Here is a 19,200-nt window from a genome sequence, read left to right as displayed (position 1 = left end):
GAATGGGTTACTGTGACGCAGAGCGTCACGTGACCCTGGGTCTCCAATGTTGTAAATGAGTTCTACTTACCGGTTCTATTTCTTAGTTCCAGAGTGGCTACAGATTCATGTGCCTCGTTCTACTGGTAATTTTCCTCTCCCAAACCAGAGCTGCTGGGTTTGCTCCGCCCACTTCCTGTTCTTCCTTCCTTCGCCCCATTTGCTATCTTATCTGCTACAGCAGATAAATCACACCAGTGTTATACTGTGCAATCACTGACAATTGCATGCAAAGGACTCAGAAGTTTTCCACCTTAGAATCTGCTTTTATTGTGAAGTACTCCCAGGCATCCTGCCTTAAAATTTGAATCAAATTGGGTCATCAGTTGATTTTTTTATGATTTTTTAAAAAACATTTCCCCCCTCTTTGCAAAGGAGCTGAGGTGCGCTCAAAGGATCACTGTAGCTCCCTGCAGGAAAATTAACAAGGGTCTCTTGCTCCCAGTCCAAAACTCATGACCAGCGGAGCTTAAATAGGGCTGCTGCTAAAGCTTTTCAATTTGGTCTCCCATCCACACCCTGACCAGACCCAGCACTGCTTAGCTTCAGCAAAGTGGCTGGCTCCTATGCGTTCAGGAATTCCCTGGGACTTGTGTTAAGATGTTTTGGGAGGGAGTGAGTTTGTGTGTGCTTCTGACTATTGCCCTGCACTGCTGGCTAGGAATGAGGCAGCCAGTGGGCGGAGCAAACCCAGCAGCTCAGAGCAACCCAGAACAACGGAAAGGATTTAACCATGTGCCCTGCAGTAACGTTACAGCTAAACGTAAGTCACGCTAGTATGCCCCGTGATTCAGAGAACCAATACAGAGAACCACCTTAGAAAGGGACACTAGCAACATTGTAAGACTAGTGTAGATCTGGCCCAGGAGTGCATTCTACCAGCTTAGGCTGGTACGCCAGCTGTGGCCTTATCGGGAGGCTTATCTTGCCACAAAGATCAATGCACTAATCACATCCAGACTGGACTACTGTAATGTGGTGTACGTGGGGCTGCCTTTGAAAATGGTTCAGAAACTTCAGCTGGTGCAGAATGCGATTGCCCGAGTATTGGTGGGGGTGAGGCAATGTGATCACATAATGCCTGTACTGCACCAGCTGCAATGGTTTCCAAACCCAATTCAAAGTGCTGGTTTTGACATTTAAAGCTCTAAATGGTTTGGGACCAAATTGAAGGACTGCCTTCACCCATATCAGCCTGCCCGCACTTTAAGCTCAGAAAGAGAGGCCCTTCTCATTTGCCCACAGGTGAGAGCAATTAGGTGGGTGAGCACATGGGAGAGGGCCTTCTCAGCAATGACCCCACACCTGTGGAACAAACTCCCATTGGAGGCCCGCCATGCACCATCCTTGCAGGCCTTGAAAACATTTTATTTTACCATGGCCTTCTCATGATGAGTAGTGTTATTGCTTGCTATTGCTGTTGTTGTTCTTGCTGATTTTATTGTTGGTTTTATTGTTTTTAATTGCTGTTTTATTGTGATTATATTTTTTATTGTGTTTAATATTTTAACTAGTTTTTATTTATTTTATTGTTGTAAGCTGCCTTGTGAGGACTTCTGCCCTGAAAGGTGGCCAAAAAATGTTTTAAATAAACAAAGAAACAAATAAATAAATGGTTAGAAGAAAGAATGGTGCCTCATGGCACGCATCCTCGCAACCCTAAACCCCTCTTGCCATAAGCTTCCAGGGATTTGAGTAGGTCAATTTCCTCTTTCTACCTGCCCTGTTTCCTGCTATCATTGTTCATTGATGATCTCAACCATAAACTAAACTTGTACTCACAATCTGCCTGACGTGTGTGTATCAAACTCTTTTTTCCACCCTGGGTTCAACAGTCTGTAAGTCCTAGGTCCTCTCAGCTGCTTATCAGGCTATTAAAAAAAAATCTTCCAAATTCTAAACATATTTTTGCGTACCTAGGAAGCCCCCCCACCAAGTAACCGCAGGTGTATTTTTCAATTGAGCTCCTATTGTTTTCAAATGCACTGCTTTCATTATGAGAGGAAACAAGTGGGTCCTGCAACAAAATCTTGCAGTGCACCTCTGACAAGTGGTTGTGCTCGTGGGCCCAGGCAGCCTGGTACAGGAGTCTTTTCGTGTTGTCTGGGCTATGTGTTCTTGTTTAAGTGTGTGTGTTAAGAAGTCAGTTTTGGGTAGAGGGCACCTTTTGCCCCTCCCCCAAGCTTTTCCCTGCTGTGTTATATAATAGTAGATCAGGGGGCCCCAAAGAAGTGCTCACGCAGCTCTTCCCTCCCTATCCCCTATATTAAAAAAAAAGGTGAAAATAAGCAATTGGAAAAAAGTTAGGACACACAAGTTTTCCTTCCTTTACTTGAATCTGCTGCTGACCAGCTGCTCAGCAGGCAGGAAGTGAACGCAAGGCAAAGGGGGAGGGGAGGGGAAGAGAGGCTGGAGACTGGAGACTGGGAAGGGGGAGAAACAGCAAGGTAAAGAGGTGGGGAGACAAATGACCATGCTGGAGGCTGGGAGTGGGGAGACAGAGCAAGAGAGAGCAAAGAGGAAACGTCTGTGTGGATAAAAGAAGACTGGGCCCTCCAGAAAGCAAATCCACTCCCTGGCATCCTCTAGTCCTACGATTTCTCTTCCCCCGTCACCAGCTTTTGACTAGCCACATCCTATATGGGAGCCATTTTGTGTTGGTGCTCACAGCAGTTTCTCAAATTCCCAAGTGTGCCCACGGGTCCAAAAAGGTTTGGACCCCTGTGCTAGAGTTTGCCTGCCCCAAATCAGACTATGTATATTGGGGCAGTCACCGTTCTGGAGGAGAACTTATTTATTTATTTATTTATTTATCCTTCTCCATGAGCCCCTGCCAAAGGAAGTAAGGCAGGTGGCTACCAGGAGGAGGGCCTTCTCTGCTGTGGCACCCCGGCTGTGGAATGAGCTCCCTAAGGAGGTTCGCTTGGCACCTACATTATATGCTTTTAGACGCCAGGTGAAGACCTTTTTATTCTCCCAACATTTTAACAATCTATAAATACATTTTAACATGGTGTTTTAACTTTGTAATTTTGCATTGCTGTTGTTTTTATCTGGTTGAGCTTTTATATTGTATTTTATATTATGGTTTTATATTGTTGTTTTATACTGTGAATGGTTTTCATTTTTGTGAACCGCCCAGAGAGCTCCGGCTATTGGGCGGTATAGAAATGTAATAAATAAATAAATAAATAAATTATTGCATTTCTATACCGCCCAATAGCTGAAGCTCTCTCTTTTTCTTTTCTTTCTTAAACATCCCTATATAGTTTAACCTCCCTCCAGCCCCCTCTTCCCTCCAAATCCTAACCAGATCTCTGGGATACCATAGGTTGTTAGGGGCTTGAGAACACCAATTCCTTTGAATTTGTTATCAGAAGGAATGATAATGATCTGTGTAAGGACTGCTGCCCTCATTTTCTTATTTTACTCTTGCCTCCCCTGCCTCTCCTCCTTTTGCATCAAGCTTATTGGATTGGATGCCATTATTGTAAATTGCCTCAAGTACGTTGACAGAAAGGTGATATATCAGTGTAGTAAGTAATATTCACACAGTGTGAAGGTTCCATTAGATTTACCACATTTTCACTTCATGTAGCAAGTACTTAAGGAATAAATTCATTTTCTTTAACAGAAGAAACTGCTGACAAGTATGGTCCATAGTTACCAGTATGGTTACCAGCCAAATTTCTTGGAATGATTTATTCCCCTTTTGCAGAAATTTGTATGTAATTCATGCAGCCATCTTTACAATTCTTTTCATGCGCTTCCTATTGCTGTGTTTACAGCAGTGGAAGAAATGGCTGGTGCTAAGTACGCAGTGGATAGAGATTGGGCAGCAGAAAAGTTTTCATTCTCTGTCGCCACACTTCTTATGCCTTGGAATTACATTCATAGAGGAGAAAAGTTTCTGCAGTATGCAGTTAAAGTCACTGTGTTTGCTAGCCAAGGAAAGCTCAAGGTTGGCCAAAGGAAATTATGAGGGCAATCAGTTACACTAAGAAAAACAGACTCAAGTGTACTTTTGGCAGGCAGGAGGAATTTAGGTCGAGGGTAGTGGAGGGATGAAATTTTAAGTTGTTTAGGTTGTAAAAAATACAGTTACGATTGAAGCTGGAGTTAAACACTTGTAACTTAGGCCATAGCTCGACCTAAGGGTTATCCCTGGATCGTCCAGGGGTCAAACCTGTTCATCTAGGTGACACACAGGGGATCCAGTGCTCAGGCAGGGGCGAACCCTGGAGGATCCCAGGATACACCTTAGGTCTAGCTGTGGCCACAGTCTCATTGATTTTATGTGGCACGAAATGGGTTGAATGCAAAGGTGCTGCTTCTGCACATGGAAAAGTGTCTTCTGCTCACAGAAGGGCTATTTTGCCATGAATGAGAAAAATGAAACCAAAATACAAAGTCCTTCCACTTGCAAAACCTTGGTGCAAGCAGACACATGAAAACCGCTCTCATAAATCTATTGTGTACAAACATTTGTGTAACAGCACAGGTTGCTATCATCCTTCGGTTTGCTCCTCTTTGGATCCAATCCCATGCAATAAATAAGAATTTAAATTAATTGGATTGTACCCAGTATTCATATACAGTCCTTTGTAGCTGAAAGCTCCCTGAAAACATTGGCATTTATAGGCAGGGTGGTGGTGATAAATCACAGAATTCTAATTACGAAATGTTTAAAGTAGCAACCTGTTTTCCCCAATCTGGGGCCGTTGCTAGATGAGGAGTTAGCCCGGTGTGAGGCCTGGTCTCCCTGCTGTGCATCCAGATGATGCACAAGGGATCCCGGGGTCAGGCCGGGCTAAGTCCTCCCTTGACCCGGGATAACCGGATCCGCTTATGGCCCGGCTTTTCCACAGTCCCGGGCAGAGCTGGGAGGAGCCACGCACTGGGCACAGCATTCCATAGGAGCGCTGTGCCCATCGGGCCGGGGGGCGGAATCACCGGGGGGCGGGATGGGGGACGGGGGAAAGAGCGGACCCGGCAGGAGAGATGGGGGGGGGAAGAGCGGAGCCAGGGTGGGGAGATCATGGGGGGGCCAGGAGGGGGCATCGGACATGGCAGGCGGGTGATCGGGTGGGCATGGCGAGTGGGCTGGCGAGCGGGCAGGGGGGGCATCAGACATGGTGGACGGGGGGGAAGAAGAACAGGCAGGGGCGAACCCTGGAGGATCCAGGATACACCTTAGGTCTAGCTGTGGCCACAGTCTCATTGATTTTATGTGGCACGAAATGGGTTGAATGCAAAGGTGCTGCTTCTGCACATGGAAAAGTGTCTTCTGCTCACAGAAGGGCTATTTTGCCATGAATGAGAAAAATGAAACCAAAATACAAAGTCCTTCCACTTGCAAAACCTTGGTGCAAGCAGACACATGAAAACCGCTCTCATAAAACTATTGTGTACAAACATTTGTGTAACAGCACAGGTTGCTATCATCCTTCGGTTTGCTCCTCTTTGGATCCAATCCCATGCAATAAATAAGAATTTAAATTAATTGGATTGTACCCAGTATTCATATACAGTCCTTTGTAGCTGAAAGCTCCCTGAAAACATTGGCATTTATAGGCAGGGTGGTGGTGATAAATCACAGAATTCTAATTACGAAATGTTTAAAGTAGCAACCTGTTTTCCCCAATCTGGGGCCGTTGCTAGATGAGGAGTTAGCCCGGTGTGAGGCCCGGTCTCCCTGCTGTGCATCCAGATGACGCACAAGGGATCCCGGGGTCAGGCCGGGCTAAGTCCTCCCTTGACCCGGGATAACCGGATCCGCTTATGGCCCGGCTTTTCCACAGCCCCGGGCAGAGCTGGGAGAAGCCACGCACTGGGCACAGCATTCCATAGGAGCGCTGTGCCCATCGGGCCGGGGGGCGGAATCACCGGGGGGCGGGATGGGGGCCGGGGGAAAGAGCGGACCCGGCAGGAGAGATGGGGGGGAAGAGCGGAGCCAGGGTGGGGAGATCATGGGGGGGCCAGGAGGGGGCATCGGACATGGCAGGCGGGTGATCGGGTGGGCATGGCAAGTGGGCTGGCGAGCGGGCAGGGGGGGCATCAGACATGGTGGATGGGGGGAAGAAGAACGGGGCCAGGGCATGGCGAGCAGGGATCGGCATGGCGAGCGGGGGGAGGATGGGCAAGCGAGCGGGCAGGGGGGATATCAGACATTGTGGGAGGGGGGGAAATCAGGGGCAGGGGAGCGGGGAACCCTTTATTTTTTAAAAAAAAACTACTTACTTTTCCGTTGGTGCACTCATGCGCACATGGCCCTTTAAGTCCCCAAAAAATAGCTGACGCGACGGGGCTTTCCCTTACCCCGTCACGTGTTACATGTAGAAAAGGGCGACAGCCCACGCTAGCTGTAGCGCCGCGTCACCCCTACTCCCCACTGGATTATCAGATAGGTCTAGCAAGGCCCTGGGTTTGGAAGACTTTTCATGCTTGTAACTACTATCCATTTAGTCTCAAACAATGATGCTCTTCCCTCACTCACATGCAGGAATATAATGTAAGAAAAGATCTGTGGGGTTGTTGGGTTTTTGCACAGGTGGTGGTTTATGCCATTCCCAAATGTTGTTGTTGATTCAGTTGTTTAGGCTCTCGATTCACCTCTCTCTTCTGGCACATAGATGAGCAAGTAAGAATACACCAGTTATTGGGGAACATGGGTGAGATGGTGCAGCTGCACTGTGTCCTGCTTGTGGCTTCCTGGTTGATAGCGGGTTGGGCCGCTGCGTGAACAGACTGCTGGACTAGATGGACCCTTGGTCTGATCCAGCATCAGGGCGCTTCTGATGTTCTTATGTCCTTAAGAATTACTCATCTCGGTTAGACTCATGAACCATCTAACAGCATTTAGGCAGTGGCCACTTAGTTGTATGAGAGAGGTACATAGCCAATGCTCATGTCCGGTGTCAACACAAGCACAACTAGAAGCCAATGGTACACCCTATTTTTCCCAATGTATGCTAGTATTCATGAAAAATTATGCCATTATGAGCTTCATATGTTATGCGTTGTGTGGTGTTTTGATGGCCACCTCCAGCTTTCCTTCAAATGTCAAGCCAGTAATGCTGACCTAGGAAGAAGCCACAGTGAGGGCCCCATCCAGATGATCTGGGACTTCACAGGAAGAAGCTCCACCACAGCAGCTCTCATTGCCTGAAGGTAACATGAGAAGGGGACTTAGGAGTCAATGACAAAAACTGTTGCCTTTGGTAGAACCCAAATGTAATCTCCATGGGCAGATAAGGTGAGTCTATGCTTCATCAACACCTTTATCGATATAGTTTTTTTATTATTATTATTCGTTTAGTCGCTTCCGACTCTTCGTGACTTCATGGACCAGCCCACGCCAGAGCTTTCTGTCGGCCGTCGCCAGCCCTAGCTCCCCCAAGGTCAAGTCTGTCACCTCCAGAATATCATCCATCCATCTTGCCCTTGGTCGGCCCCTCTTCCTTTTGCCTTCCACTTTCCCTAGCATCAGCCTCTTCTCCAGGGTATCCTGTCTTCTCATTATGTGGCCAAAGTACTTCAGTTTACTGGACCTTAATTTATGTCCCTCTTTCTACAGCTTCTGTCTTACTTCCTCGTTGCAAGCCTTGCCTCTAACACATTTACCACTTCCATTAAATACCTTCTTCTGAAATGGGAATTGGCTTTATTAGCCCCCCGCCCCCATACACAATTTCAGGAAACACAAAATAATGTTTGATTTTTTTTAATTAGTTTTACAAACCATAGCAATATTTGTTGCCCTCATTTCAGGTTTTCAGTAAGCAATGACTATGCACATACAGTACAATTTAAAGTACAGTTTAGTTAAACTAGCTTATGCTATACAACTTGTAGTTATCTCCTCCTGCTACAGTGATTCAAGGATGGGGTCTTTTGTATTCTTGTTTAAAAAAATATCAGAGGTTTAAAGGGGGGGGGGGAAGTGATATATAAACCCAGCTGAAAAAGTAACACTGCTGGGAACTCTTCAACTGTAAGATGTTTGCCCTGTAAAACAAGAAATACATATTTTAGGAAGTTGTCTTACAAAAAACAGACACTAGATCTTTAGTACAAACATACCTAGTGCTATGGTTTTACTTTGCGCTATATGCTTATAGTTCAGTACTTTGGGAGCTAAAACAGATAAAAACACTTCTAAATGAAGTGTACACCTAAGATAGTTTGGTGGGTTGTAATCCAGGTTTAGTACTAACAGTAGTTATAGTACAGGGATCTTTGAATCAATTTATTTTTATTGATACAAATATAAATTCCCAGTTAAAAAAGCAAAGTATTTAAAAGCAGCTGAAGTTGTATTTCCTAAGGATAGCTATTACAAAAGAGAGCATTGCTGAACCCATTTTGCTTGCCAAGATCTCTATAAAGTTGCCTGGCGATATCGCAGGCAAGGAGCTTCGATTTCAAAGAAGCTATCTGACCTCCAAATCAGAACTTCAAAATCAGTTTCTAAAATATTCCCTCGCTGCCTATATGTTAATTTATGCTGTCTCATAAATCTAATTTCATAATCTTGTCTTTTAAAAGAAAGTCAGACATGATCAAAACACACATACAAAAGGGTAAAGATTTGCAAGTTAGATACAATTACACTTTGATAACGATTACCTAAAGTTCATTTTGTATCTTCCCTGTTGGCACTAGTTACCTTTTTATTTAATTCTCTAGAATCCTAATTACCTTTTATGCAACGTGCTTAACTGCCTGGGGATTCCAGCTCCAAGACAAGATGGCGTTTACTTCTGTGAAAGTTACTTCCTTCAATGATCATTTTGAGCATATTGAGGACTGTGCCACTAACTTTGTGGCAAGTCCATGACACTAGATATGAATTACTTGCATTAAACCACTTCATAAACTGCAGACATTTAACACAAATTCTATCAAACATTTAGCAGCAGAGTGGCTGTACATACACATACTAGCAAATTCAACTTGCATTCTACAACGTAGGTTTCATGTTCCTGGCTGCTGTTGAAAAGACACAACTCTTACAGACCACATATTTTCTTCCTCCCCCTCCCCCGTGTTAATCTCCTGTGTGAGGTTCACATTGTATCCTGAATTTTTACTGTTGGATGTAGCAATCTTCCATTTCCAAATTTTACTTGTAATCAAGGTGTCTTGGAATATAGGCATACAAGTTTCAGCATTCTAAATTCATACCAGTTTCAGCACCCAAGTCAGTTTACTCCATTAAATGTTAGTGTCTTTCATACCACTTTTCATGTTCTAGCAAAGTGATATTTATATATATTCAAATTAAGACATTCAACAACATTAAATTGTTGGACTCGATGGCCTTGTAGGCCCCTTCCAACTCTGCTATTCTATGAAATATTAAGTTAATTATGTAACGATTTAATTCTTTCTATACCGCCCAATAACCATGGCTTTCTGGGCAGTTCACAATAACTCACAATTGTTTTATCAAGGATTCATTATTTATTTGTTCATTTTCTAGATTTGTATCTGACAGTTATTATGTAGTTTATTAAGCGCTAAAGTACTGATATGTTGTCTCTGAAGGTATTCTAAGCAAGCAAGGACTCTCACGTTTATCTTGAATAGATCCGCAAGCGAGGCAGCTGAAGGTTCGCTCATAGTTTTCTCATAGTTTTAGCAGAAGGTTTTTCTGGACAGACACTGCAGCCTGCAGATAATACTTATGTATTTGGCTTCTCCCCTCATGAAAAGTCTCTCATGAACTATAGAGAAATATGTGGGTAAAAGGTCTAAAATATACATTAAGTACCAGGCTTAAAGAGAACTTTTATATGATGATGTATAGATGGTATATGTCTCCCTCAAAATTAGCCACAATGTGTAAGGGTGCCTTGGGAGACTGTTGGAAGTGTGAAGAACAAAATGTGAAGAACACATTTTACCATATGTGGTGGTCCTGTGAAAAAGCAAAATCCTTTTGGATTCAGATCCATTTGTTAATGCAAAAAATCTTAAAGACCAATTTACAAATGAAACCAGAATCGTTCCTGTTGGGACTTATGGACGACCAACTTAAAGAAAAAGGAGGAACGCTGTTTTTGTATATGACAATAGTTGCTAGACTCCTCTATGCGCAAAACTGGAAAAACACACAAGTACCATCAACGGTTCCTGAAGGTTCTGGAGTTGGCGGAGATGGCCAACCTTACAGCGCTGGTATGAGAAGAATGGACAGCTGAGTTTGTAATGGACTGGAAACCTTTGATAGAATATTTGCAAGAGTTGGAAAAATGATTTATATGTCTATTGATTCAATGTATAATGTCAGTGGACTTAGTACACAATACTGTGCTGGCTAGAGAAAAGTAAGAATGATATAATGTTACTGTATTTAGGGAACTAACTAGTAAGAACAGATAGCCTATATGTCTGACATGAAGAATGCCTCAAATGTTTTATGGGCTTGTATGTTCTGTATACATGTTTGTTTGTTTTTTTGTCTTTTAGTGTAGAAAACAATAAAATTGTTGAACAACAGAAAAGTCCCTCATGAAAACTACTTGTTTTTTCTAATGCATTTGGCCTTACTTCAACCACTGGATGGGTGCTGAGGGCAATTTCTGGCTAAGGACACACGTGGTTGGACTTAGATTTGAATCCATTTCCCCCCAATGTTCCACCACCAGCAGCAATGTTCCACCACCAGCACTTCTCTAGAAAACAAGACTGCTGGTGGTGGAACATTGGTGGAACACTATTCTTTTACATTCATTTAGTACTTTAAATTTTATACCTTCCATTTACCTTTAAGTCTTAAAATTAGGGTTATCAACTGATTACATACATTTTAGATTATTAATAATCTGCCTTACTGATTGACTAAGTAGTTACGCATATCAGCACAAATTCTATTTAGATGCCTTTCAAGACACTGAAAGAAGCATAAGGTAACTTAACAAAAAAGGTATCATTATTAGAAGGAAAGACTACCTTTAATTTTTCCTTTCTTATTATAGTAACACACCCGAACTCAAGCAGCTTCTGATATAAACAACAGTGCTCAACTCTCAAACCTACCAAATAAAGTTGAAAAACCGATTGTTATTGATCCCATCCATCCAATCGCTTATCTAAGTTCCCAGTTTCAGTGCTGACTAGCTTTGCTAACGTCAGCAGTGTTGGGCTACTGCTTGAAAGGCCGGACTGTTGCCCATTCTCTACCATTGGCTTAACTGCACGACACAGTTGTTTGGTCACCCAAGAAAACTTGCAAGCGTGTTTAAAATATTATATACTTTGAGGAAAGAATTCAAATACTCAGGCGGAATAACCCATTAGAAAATGTTCTATAAAATTTTTAGAGTAATACCAGTTAATAAACCTATGCATGACTTGAGTTGAAATAAAGTGACATGATTTCCTGGTATACCTTAAAACTGTTCACTGAAAATATTTATCTCAATAGAAGGCGCTCAACACATCACTGAACAACTGAAGTGTGGTCCGGTTAAACTTGTCAGATTGACTACAATGCAAGAGTTAAGAATATGTGAAAATATTTCCTTTCAAAATAAATTAGACTTAGATGTGCTTAATTTAGCTGGAGTGTACTTATATACCTCCTACCAGAGGTATATAAGTATCTTAACTTTGTACAGTATACACTTGTCTTGGAATCCCTTCTTTTTTGTGCTTGGCCTGCTCCTGGGTTCATACTGTACTTCTGGAACTTGTGCCTTCTAGAGAAACAGGGCTGCATCACAGCATAATAGAGACACATATTTACCTTTTCCTCCTCAGCCTCTAAAGATGCTGATGATGTAGGTACAAACGTTATGCAAGGACTCCCAGCAATGCTCCCGTGCCAACTTCATTGCTTCAGAGTCATTTTCGGACACCAGGCCTTGTTCAGTTGGTTTTACAGGAGGTAGAGAAGATGGTTTGGGCTTCCCTGATTTTTTAACGTAACCTTTCGCTGCTTGGCTTTCTTTAACTTGCTTTGCAGAAGACAGGGGTTTTTGGACCATCTTTGCTTGACTGCCAATATCGACTTGTTGGATAGGATTTGGCTTTGGTTTTATGCTAGAAGCCACTTGCTTCATGTGGGCTTCAGAAGAAGCCTTCTGACACATTGTAGGCTTCAGAACTAGATTGGAGTGACAGGCGTTGGTCCGTTTTCTTAGTTCCATGGCAATCTGATTCCAGTAAATCCTTGGATTGTTATTAAAAGGACGACAAAGTGATGGTTTGCCAGTATATTCACACCAGTAAGTCTTGCCTTGATTCCTACATTCTATTCTTAGCTTCACATCACCATTTCCACTCATACTCATTGTGCAGGCATCTTTACCTTTCGTCTGAAAATGAATCTCTTCACTGTTGCTCCTTTTCTTTGGCCTTGGATTTTGTCCTAAGCCTCCCACGAAACCGATAAAAAATATGAACCAGATGATGGACCCCTTCATAGTGAAGCACAAAGTCTGATCCTTGGAGCAACTTGGTTCTTAACAAGTGAGAAGCTGAAAGAAGTGCCTTTAAAGGACTGCCATACAAAGACGTCTCTCTCTTTTCAGGTTGGGTTTTGCATGCGGTTTCCCACCCCAGCCTTCTTTTAAATAAACTCCCTTGGTGTAAGCATATAGTCATAATTTATAGCTCAACGGAATGCCAAATTACCTGTAAACATTCAGGAAGGAAACAAGACTAATCTTGCTGCCCCAAATACAGCATAGCAGTTGTATACGTAAAAAAATATATATTTCTGTCTAATATGCACACATCCCACTGTTTCTTTTAACAGATATTTTCTATTTGCCATATACCAAGTCTTGTCTGATCAAACAGAAGTAGTCAAATATCAGGTCAAGCTTGCAAATAATTAAAGTTGCAGGGATACCAACCTGGTTTGTAAAATGGCAACCAGGTTGAAGGAAAGTGTAGCCGGATGTGTCCACGAAAATATTGAGTGTGGCAAAGGAAGCATGGGGAAACAAACCAGCTGGGGGTAGATAAGAATTCCACGTCCCTGCTCAGTTCTCAGTGGCTCTATGTGGGGTTTTGGAACTTGAGGCAGGATATAAATTCCCTTACATGTAACAGAGATTGATACAGGCCAGATCTACACCAAGCAGGATGTAGCACTACGAAAGCAGTATGAAAGCGGTATATGGGTACATGTCAATGGGCCCCAACAGTTGTCAGTGCACTTCAATACTGCTATAAAGCAGCAGTGTGGCTCCTGCTGCTTATATACTGCTTTCATACCGCTTTCATAGTACTATGTCCTGCTTGGTTAGATCTGACCACAGTCTTCCTGCCTAAGCTAACAAAGATGGTCTCAGAAGTGGTATGGAGAACTCCAAGGATTTTGGTCTTGGAGGATTTCAGCATATTGCACTCTCCCTAAAGGATTGGGTCCGCAGTTTGGGGGTGCTCTTGGATCCAGAACTGTCACTTGAGGCACAGGTGAACTCAGTGGCAAAGAGCACCTTTTAACAGCTTAGGTTGATATACCAACTGCACCCTTATCTGGACGGAGATAACCTAGCTACAGTGATCCATGCTCTGATAACCTCTCATTTGGATTACTGCAATGCGTTATATGTGGGGCTGCCTTTGAAAACGATCCGGAAACTTCAACTGGTACAAAACAGGGCAGCACGGTTACTAACGGACTGGCCGACGAGACCACATCACACCAGTCCTTTTCCAGCTTCATTGCCTGCCAGTCCAGGTCCGGGCCCGATTCAAAGTGCTGGTATTAACATTTAAAGCTCTAAACGGCTTGGGGCCAGGCTATCTGAAGGAATGCCTCCTCCCTTATGTACCTGCCCGGACCCTAAGGCCATCCTCAGGGGTCCTTCTCCGTGAGCCCCTGACAAAGGAAGTGAGGCAGGTTGCTACCAGGAGGACGGCCTTCTCTGCTGTGGCACCCTGGCTGTGGAATGAGCTCCCTAAGGAGGTTTGCTTGGCACCTACGTTATATGCTTTTAAACGCCAGGTGAAGACCTTTTTATTCTCCCAGCATTTTAACAGTCTATAAATAAATTTTAACTTGGTGTTTTAAATTTGTAATTTTGCATTGCTGCTGTTTTTATCTGGTTGAGCTTTTATATTGTATTTTATATTATGGTTTTATACTGTTGTTTTATACTTTGAATGTTTTTTAATTTTTGTGAACTGCCCAGAGTGCTCCGGCTATTGGGCGGTATAGAAATAAATAAATAAATAAATAAATAAATAAATTGGGGCCAGCTTGTGTGGAGTGGCTCCCTGACAATCATGACCCTGTCTCAGTTTATAATCGAATCCAACCCAGTTGATAAAGCATCCTCTAGATCTGGTGTTCTGTACTGGGTTGAAGGAAGGTGATCTGTAGGTAAAGTAGCCAACAATGACTCTACTGTGGACAGAACACTATCTGATCAGATTTGGGGCTCCATCACACCAGCGTTATACCCCACTGTCGCCGTGCGTTGTTTGCACATGACTGTCTTGCCCTGATCTCACCTCTTCCCCCCCTCTTTGCGTCGTTTTTTGGTGTGGGGAAAGAATGGTTCTTCCGGCAATGGACGGCTGCAGACGCTTCTCCTCTGCTCTCCCCACAGTGGGCTCCGGGCACAGGGATGCCTCACCTTGGGGATCGCTCAGTTGCTGTGCTAGCCGGTCTCCAACTTGGCATGAGGCGTGGTCCTGGCAACACTGGAGCCCCCCTGTCTTCCTTGCCTGCTCCTTTAGGGCGGGCTGCTCTAAAGTCACCCAGCTGGGGGATGGGATGCACAAAACAGATCTGGGTAAGGTGTGGCCACGGGCGATGGCTGAGAATGGGGAAGAGAGGAATGAAGGACGAGCAAAGCCAAAGAGGCCTTCCCCAGGGGCTGCGCAGCATGATGGAGAGATGGAGGCAGCAGTGCCCGGCGATGGAGGGAGCAGTCTCCGATGGGGTGGCATGGGATGAAAAAGTGCACAGGTGAAAGTGACCAGGCTCCACTCACTATGGAATTGAACGGGGGAAATGTGGGGTGAAACCAAGGCAAAAGTGTATGTGTGATGCAGCCCTTGGCCTTCATGTTGCTGCTTCCCTCCCCAAAGGTAGTGGAACAATTTTAATCAGTGGCAACTTGTGTCCATTGGGCTGGCCAAAGACAAAAGGTCACAGTATGCAGAGTCAAGGTAGCAACCCATTGCACAGAAAAGGGAAGCCAAGGTAAGAACATGAATACAAAACATATTGAAAAACGAGGGAAAAACAGCAAGGAGTTGGAAACTCCTGGGACAGCCCCTCCTCACCAGACCCCATGTTAAAACAATGAAAATAATGAGAAAATAATGAAAACTTGAAAAAAAATTTAAGACTTGTCATGAAGGTGACCGAACACATGTAAGAGCATATAATCGTGCCTATTGCGTGGCAGTGAAGGCACCAAAGAAGTCTGACTTTGCTGCCCCCATTGCATCCTCAAGATGTCATCCAGTTGAGCTTTTCCAAGTGGTACAGGGATTAATTACATCTAACCCTAACCCAATCCAATACTAGAACCCTCGAGGACTCACTGTGATGAATTTGCAAGATACTTTGAGGATAAAATCGCTCACCTCCATGCTGACTTGAACACTGCTATTGATTCAGAGTCTGATGACGTGTCCAGTGCATCATCTTATCATGTTTTGTAGGATCAGTTTCAGTTTTTGGAGCCTGAGGACGTGGACAAGATGCTTGCATCTGTTCGACCCACCACATGCTGTCTTAACCCTTGCCCATCTTGGCTTGTTCAAGCTAGCCGCGGGGGGTTGACTGACTGGGTCGGGGACAGTGATACAATCACTTCCAAATAACCTCTACTGGATTTTAGAGCGATGTTGGCTCCTTGGTACTCCAAGGAGTTGTGGGCACTGAAATGACTGAGTTGACAGCTAGAATACATAGGTCAGAAACCAGAGATAAATACAATCAAAGACAGGTTAGAACTCATTTAGGGGCACCATTGTGTTCGCAGAGGTCTTTTGGGCCAGAGGATCAACCGGTGGAACTTTCAGAAGCCTGTTGTGACCAGTGGATTAAGTTTTGTAGATAAAATTTCTTGCATCTGTTCTGACTTTGATGCCACAGTTATCACAATATCAGAGGTGGATGCAGCCAGCACACTGTGTCCATGATATTACATTCTTTTTAGCTTGTGCAGCCTGAGGATGTAGGTAAGCTCCTTGAAGGGCTAAGAGATACTACTACTCACTGGATCCTTGTCCATCCTATTATTGAACTCAGCCACAGATAGGCTTTCCAGCTGGACCTCAGAGGTAGTTAATGCCTTTGGGGGAAGATATAATCCCTATTGCCCTGAAGAAGGCTGCACGTTTTTGTTGAAAATAAACATCTGCTATGGCCTTTTCACCCAGTATCTAATTTTATGAGCAAGGCAATGGAGAAGGTGGTAGCCTCTCAACTTGGATAGAATACAGATTATTTGGATCTCTTCCAATCTGAATTCAAGACTGGTTTGGAGACAGAAATAACCTTGGTCACCTTGGTGGATGATACGCAGTAGGATGTATGGAAGCAGGAGATGTAAGCGAGGAAAGGAGGGAATCACAGGACTCCCTGTGAGAGCAGAACTGCTTTCCACCCTTTGAAATCAAGCCACTGTTGCCTGTGGAAGGGCTGACCGGCTAAGCGCCATTACAGGCCCTGCTGGGCTGTTGCTACGTCCTTCTTCGTTATGTGCTATTGGCTTGATGTACAATAAATCACTGCTTCTTTCCCCTCCTCCACTCCAGATGTGTGAAAAATGTCCTGAATAAAGGAAGAGGTTTTGGGGCTTTTATCTGTAGCTGAAAATATGAGATTCTTACTTCAAAACCATGGATATGCATTACATGTTTAATTAAAATGTAGGTGTATTAATTAAGGGGAAACTTTAATTCTGGCAAATTTATTAATGCAACTTTCCAAGGTGTCTCTGTACTGCTATGCATGAGGTTTTAGTAAGTACATTTCCCACCCATTAGAAAGGACTGTATAACTTGTCATCTTTTGGAAAATATGCTATTGAATGATAACTCTTTTTCTGTAGAAAATTATTTATCTCCTTCCATCTAAAAGCTATCATTTACATACAGTGAACATTGATCTACAATTTTAATGCCAGGAATATTTTGTGACTTTGAAAGTAAATGACTGATCAGGGTTGTGCATTTGCTTCAGATGAATCCCAAACCAAAGCAGCCCAAAGACATGCAAATACGGCTACTCCCAACAGAGGCACAATTTAAAATGGATATAGTCCCACCTCAAGCTCTCCATAAAAGGAAAATGATAGGCCGCAGGGGGTGGGGTGGGGAGGCAGACAGAAGGGGTGTGTGTGTAGATTTGTGACTGCTAGTTCCAGCTTCCAACCGGGCTTTCTCCCACCATCGTTCTTTGGAAAGGGACTTTGAAAGAATTCATCAGAAGCATGCCACCGTTTTCCATTGCTCTTTGCTAGCCCATTCCTAGGAGCGCAAACATCCAGAGTTTGTGATGGAACGTGCAGTTGTTTGGGGCTTATGGGATCCAACCTTTTTTTAGTTGAACCCTTCCCTAAAACCATTTCCAGTCCAGACCAATCCTTCCTTAAAAATCCAATCCCTTGCATCCTTTTTTTAAAGAAGTCTTTTAATCTTGCTGTTGTCTTTATCTGATCTGTATTGTGTATTAGCTTTTAGGTAAGTCCCTTCCTCACCCCCAATTCCAGCCTTAGTTGTAGTTGGCATTTGATTTTAAGTTGTATTTTTTATGGGAATCCATATAATCTATCTTAGTCCATGTCCTGTGTGTGTGAGAGAGATCATGCTACTTTCTTACACACACACACAGTGTCATAGTGTGGACCGACAGTATATTAGTGTACACTTCCAAATTTTAAAACTGCCACCACTCCTTGAGAGATGAAGTAGAACCAGAAGCACTGGGGTTTTCCCTGAACGCAGCTTCTGGGAAAAGGGGCAGAAGTGGCAAAATCAATGCTTCCCCTTCCAATCAACTTTAAAAGCTCCCATTGCACAAAAATCTCTGCATCTGTTTGAAATTTGGCAGGCTTATTCCCCTCAGAAGGTGGTACTATGCCTGCACATTTCATCCAATCCTAACAAACGTTTTCTTTAAGTTAAAGCACTTTGTTAATTTTTCCTATTAAAAGCAATGCAGAGATATTCAAAACTTTGGGTTTTCCAGATCTGAGGTGGAGAAGGAGTTGCAAGACATTTATTGCGTGCTTGGAATTTCTTAATCATGGTAGTTTGCAGATGCTTTACATGACTTTGTCATCCTCCAGGGCCTCTCCCATGAGTTGCATCTATTAATGTGTTTTGTTTTTCTAATGAGAAAAGTCTGTCATTTCTATGAATGGCAGCATGAAACCTTGGTGCATTTGTGCAATTCCACTGTAACACAGTGCCACCTAGTGGTTGTGTAATGGAACATATAGAAAACTTGGTGAGAAAGACACACACACCCCAGAGAAAAAAACACCACACATGTAAGGAGCCAATTTTAATCCCACAAATAATCTGGAAGCAGAAGCATCAGTAAAGTAGTAGGTTAAAAGCCTCATGTAGAAAAGCCCATAGTTAGGGACCAATCTACCAAACTTCTTTGTAAGAACGTAAGAAGAGCCATGCTGGATTAGACTAAGGGTCCATCTAATCAAGCACTCTGTTCACACAGTGGCCAACTAGCTGTTGACCAGTAACCCACAAGCAGGACACGGATATAACAACACCCTCCCACCCATGTTCCTCAAGGACTGATGTATATAGACTTACTACTTCTGATACTGGAGGTACCATATAGCCATTGGAACTATAGCCAATGGCAGCCTTCTCCTGCAAGAATTAATCTAACCCCTAAAGCCATCACTACATCTTGTGGTAGCAAATTCGGTATAGAATCATAGAATAGCAGAGTTGGAAGGGGCCAAAATAAATAAATAAATAAATAAATTAAAAAAAAGAGTTGGAAGGGGCCTACAAGGCCATCGAGTCCAACCCCCTGCTCAGTGCAGGTAGCTTAACTATGTGCTGGGTGAAGAAGTACTTCCTTTTATCTGTCCTGAATATCCCACCAATCAGCTTCCTGGGATGACCCCGGGTTCTAGTATTGTGGGAGAGGGAGAAAGATGTCTCCCCCTCCACATTCTCCACCCCAGGCATAATTGTATC

The 19,200-nt window shown here is 43.6% G+C and overlaps 1 protein-coding gene across 1 annotated transcript; it reads right to left on the bottom strand.

Annotated features, from left to right (window-relative positions):
• Positions 1–11,801: 11,801 nt before the first annotated feature.
• Positions 11,802–12,513, bottom strand: FGFBP2 (fibroblast growth factor binding protein 2). Its single transcript, XM_063135857.1, has one exon. It carries the CDS (start codon positions 12,468–12,470, stop codon positions 11,802–11,804), a length of 669 nt encoding a protein of 222 aa, XP_062991927.1. The 5' UTR covers positions 12,471–12,513.
• Positions 12,514–19,200: the final 6,687 nt, after the last annotated feature.

The sequence above is a fragment of the Elgaria multicarinata genome, chromosome 10 (genome assembly GCF_023053635.1).
Source record: "Elgaria multicarinata webbii isolate HBS135686 ecotype San Diego chromosome 10, rElgMul1.1.pri, whole genome shotgun sequence".
NCBI lineage: Eukaryota > Metazoa > Chordata > Lepidosauria > Squamata > Anguidae > Elgaria > Elgaria multicarinata.
The sequence above is the reverse complement of the archived record's forward strand: the minus strand, read 5'-3'. Positions and strand labels throughout refer to the sequence as shown.

Excerpts from the sequence above, each read along its gene's own strand:
- FGFBP2 (XM_063135857.1), bottom strand. The coding sequence starts at position 12,470 with ATGAAGGGGTCCATCATCTGGTTCATATTTTTTATCGGTTTCGTGGGA.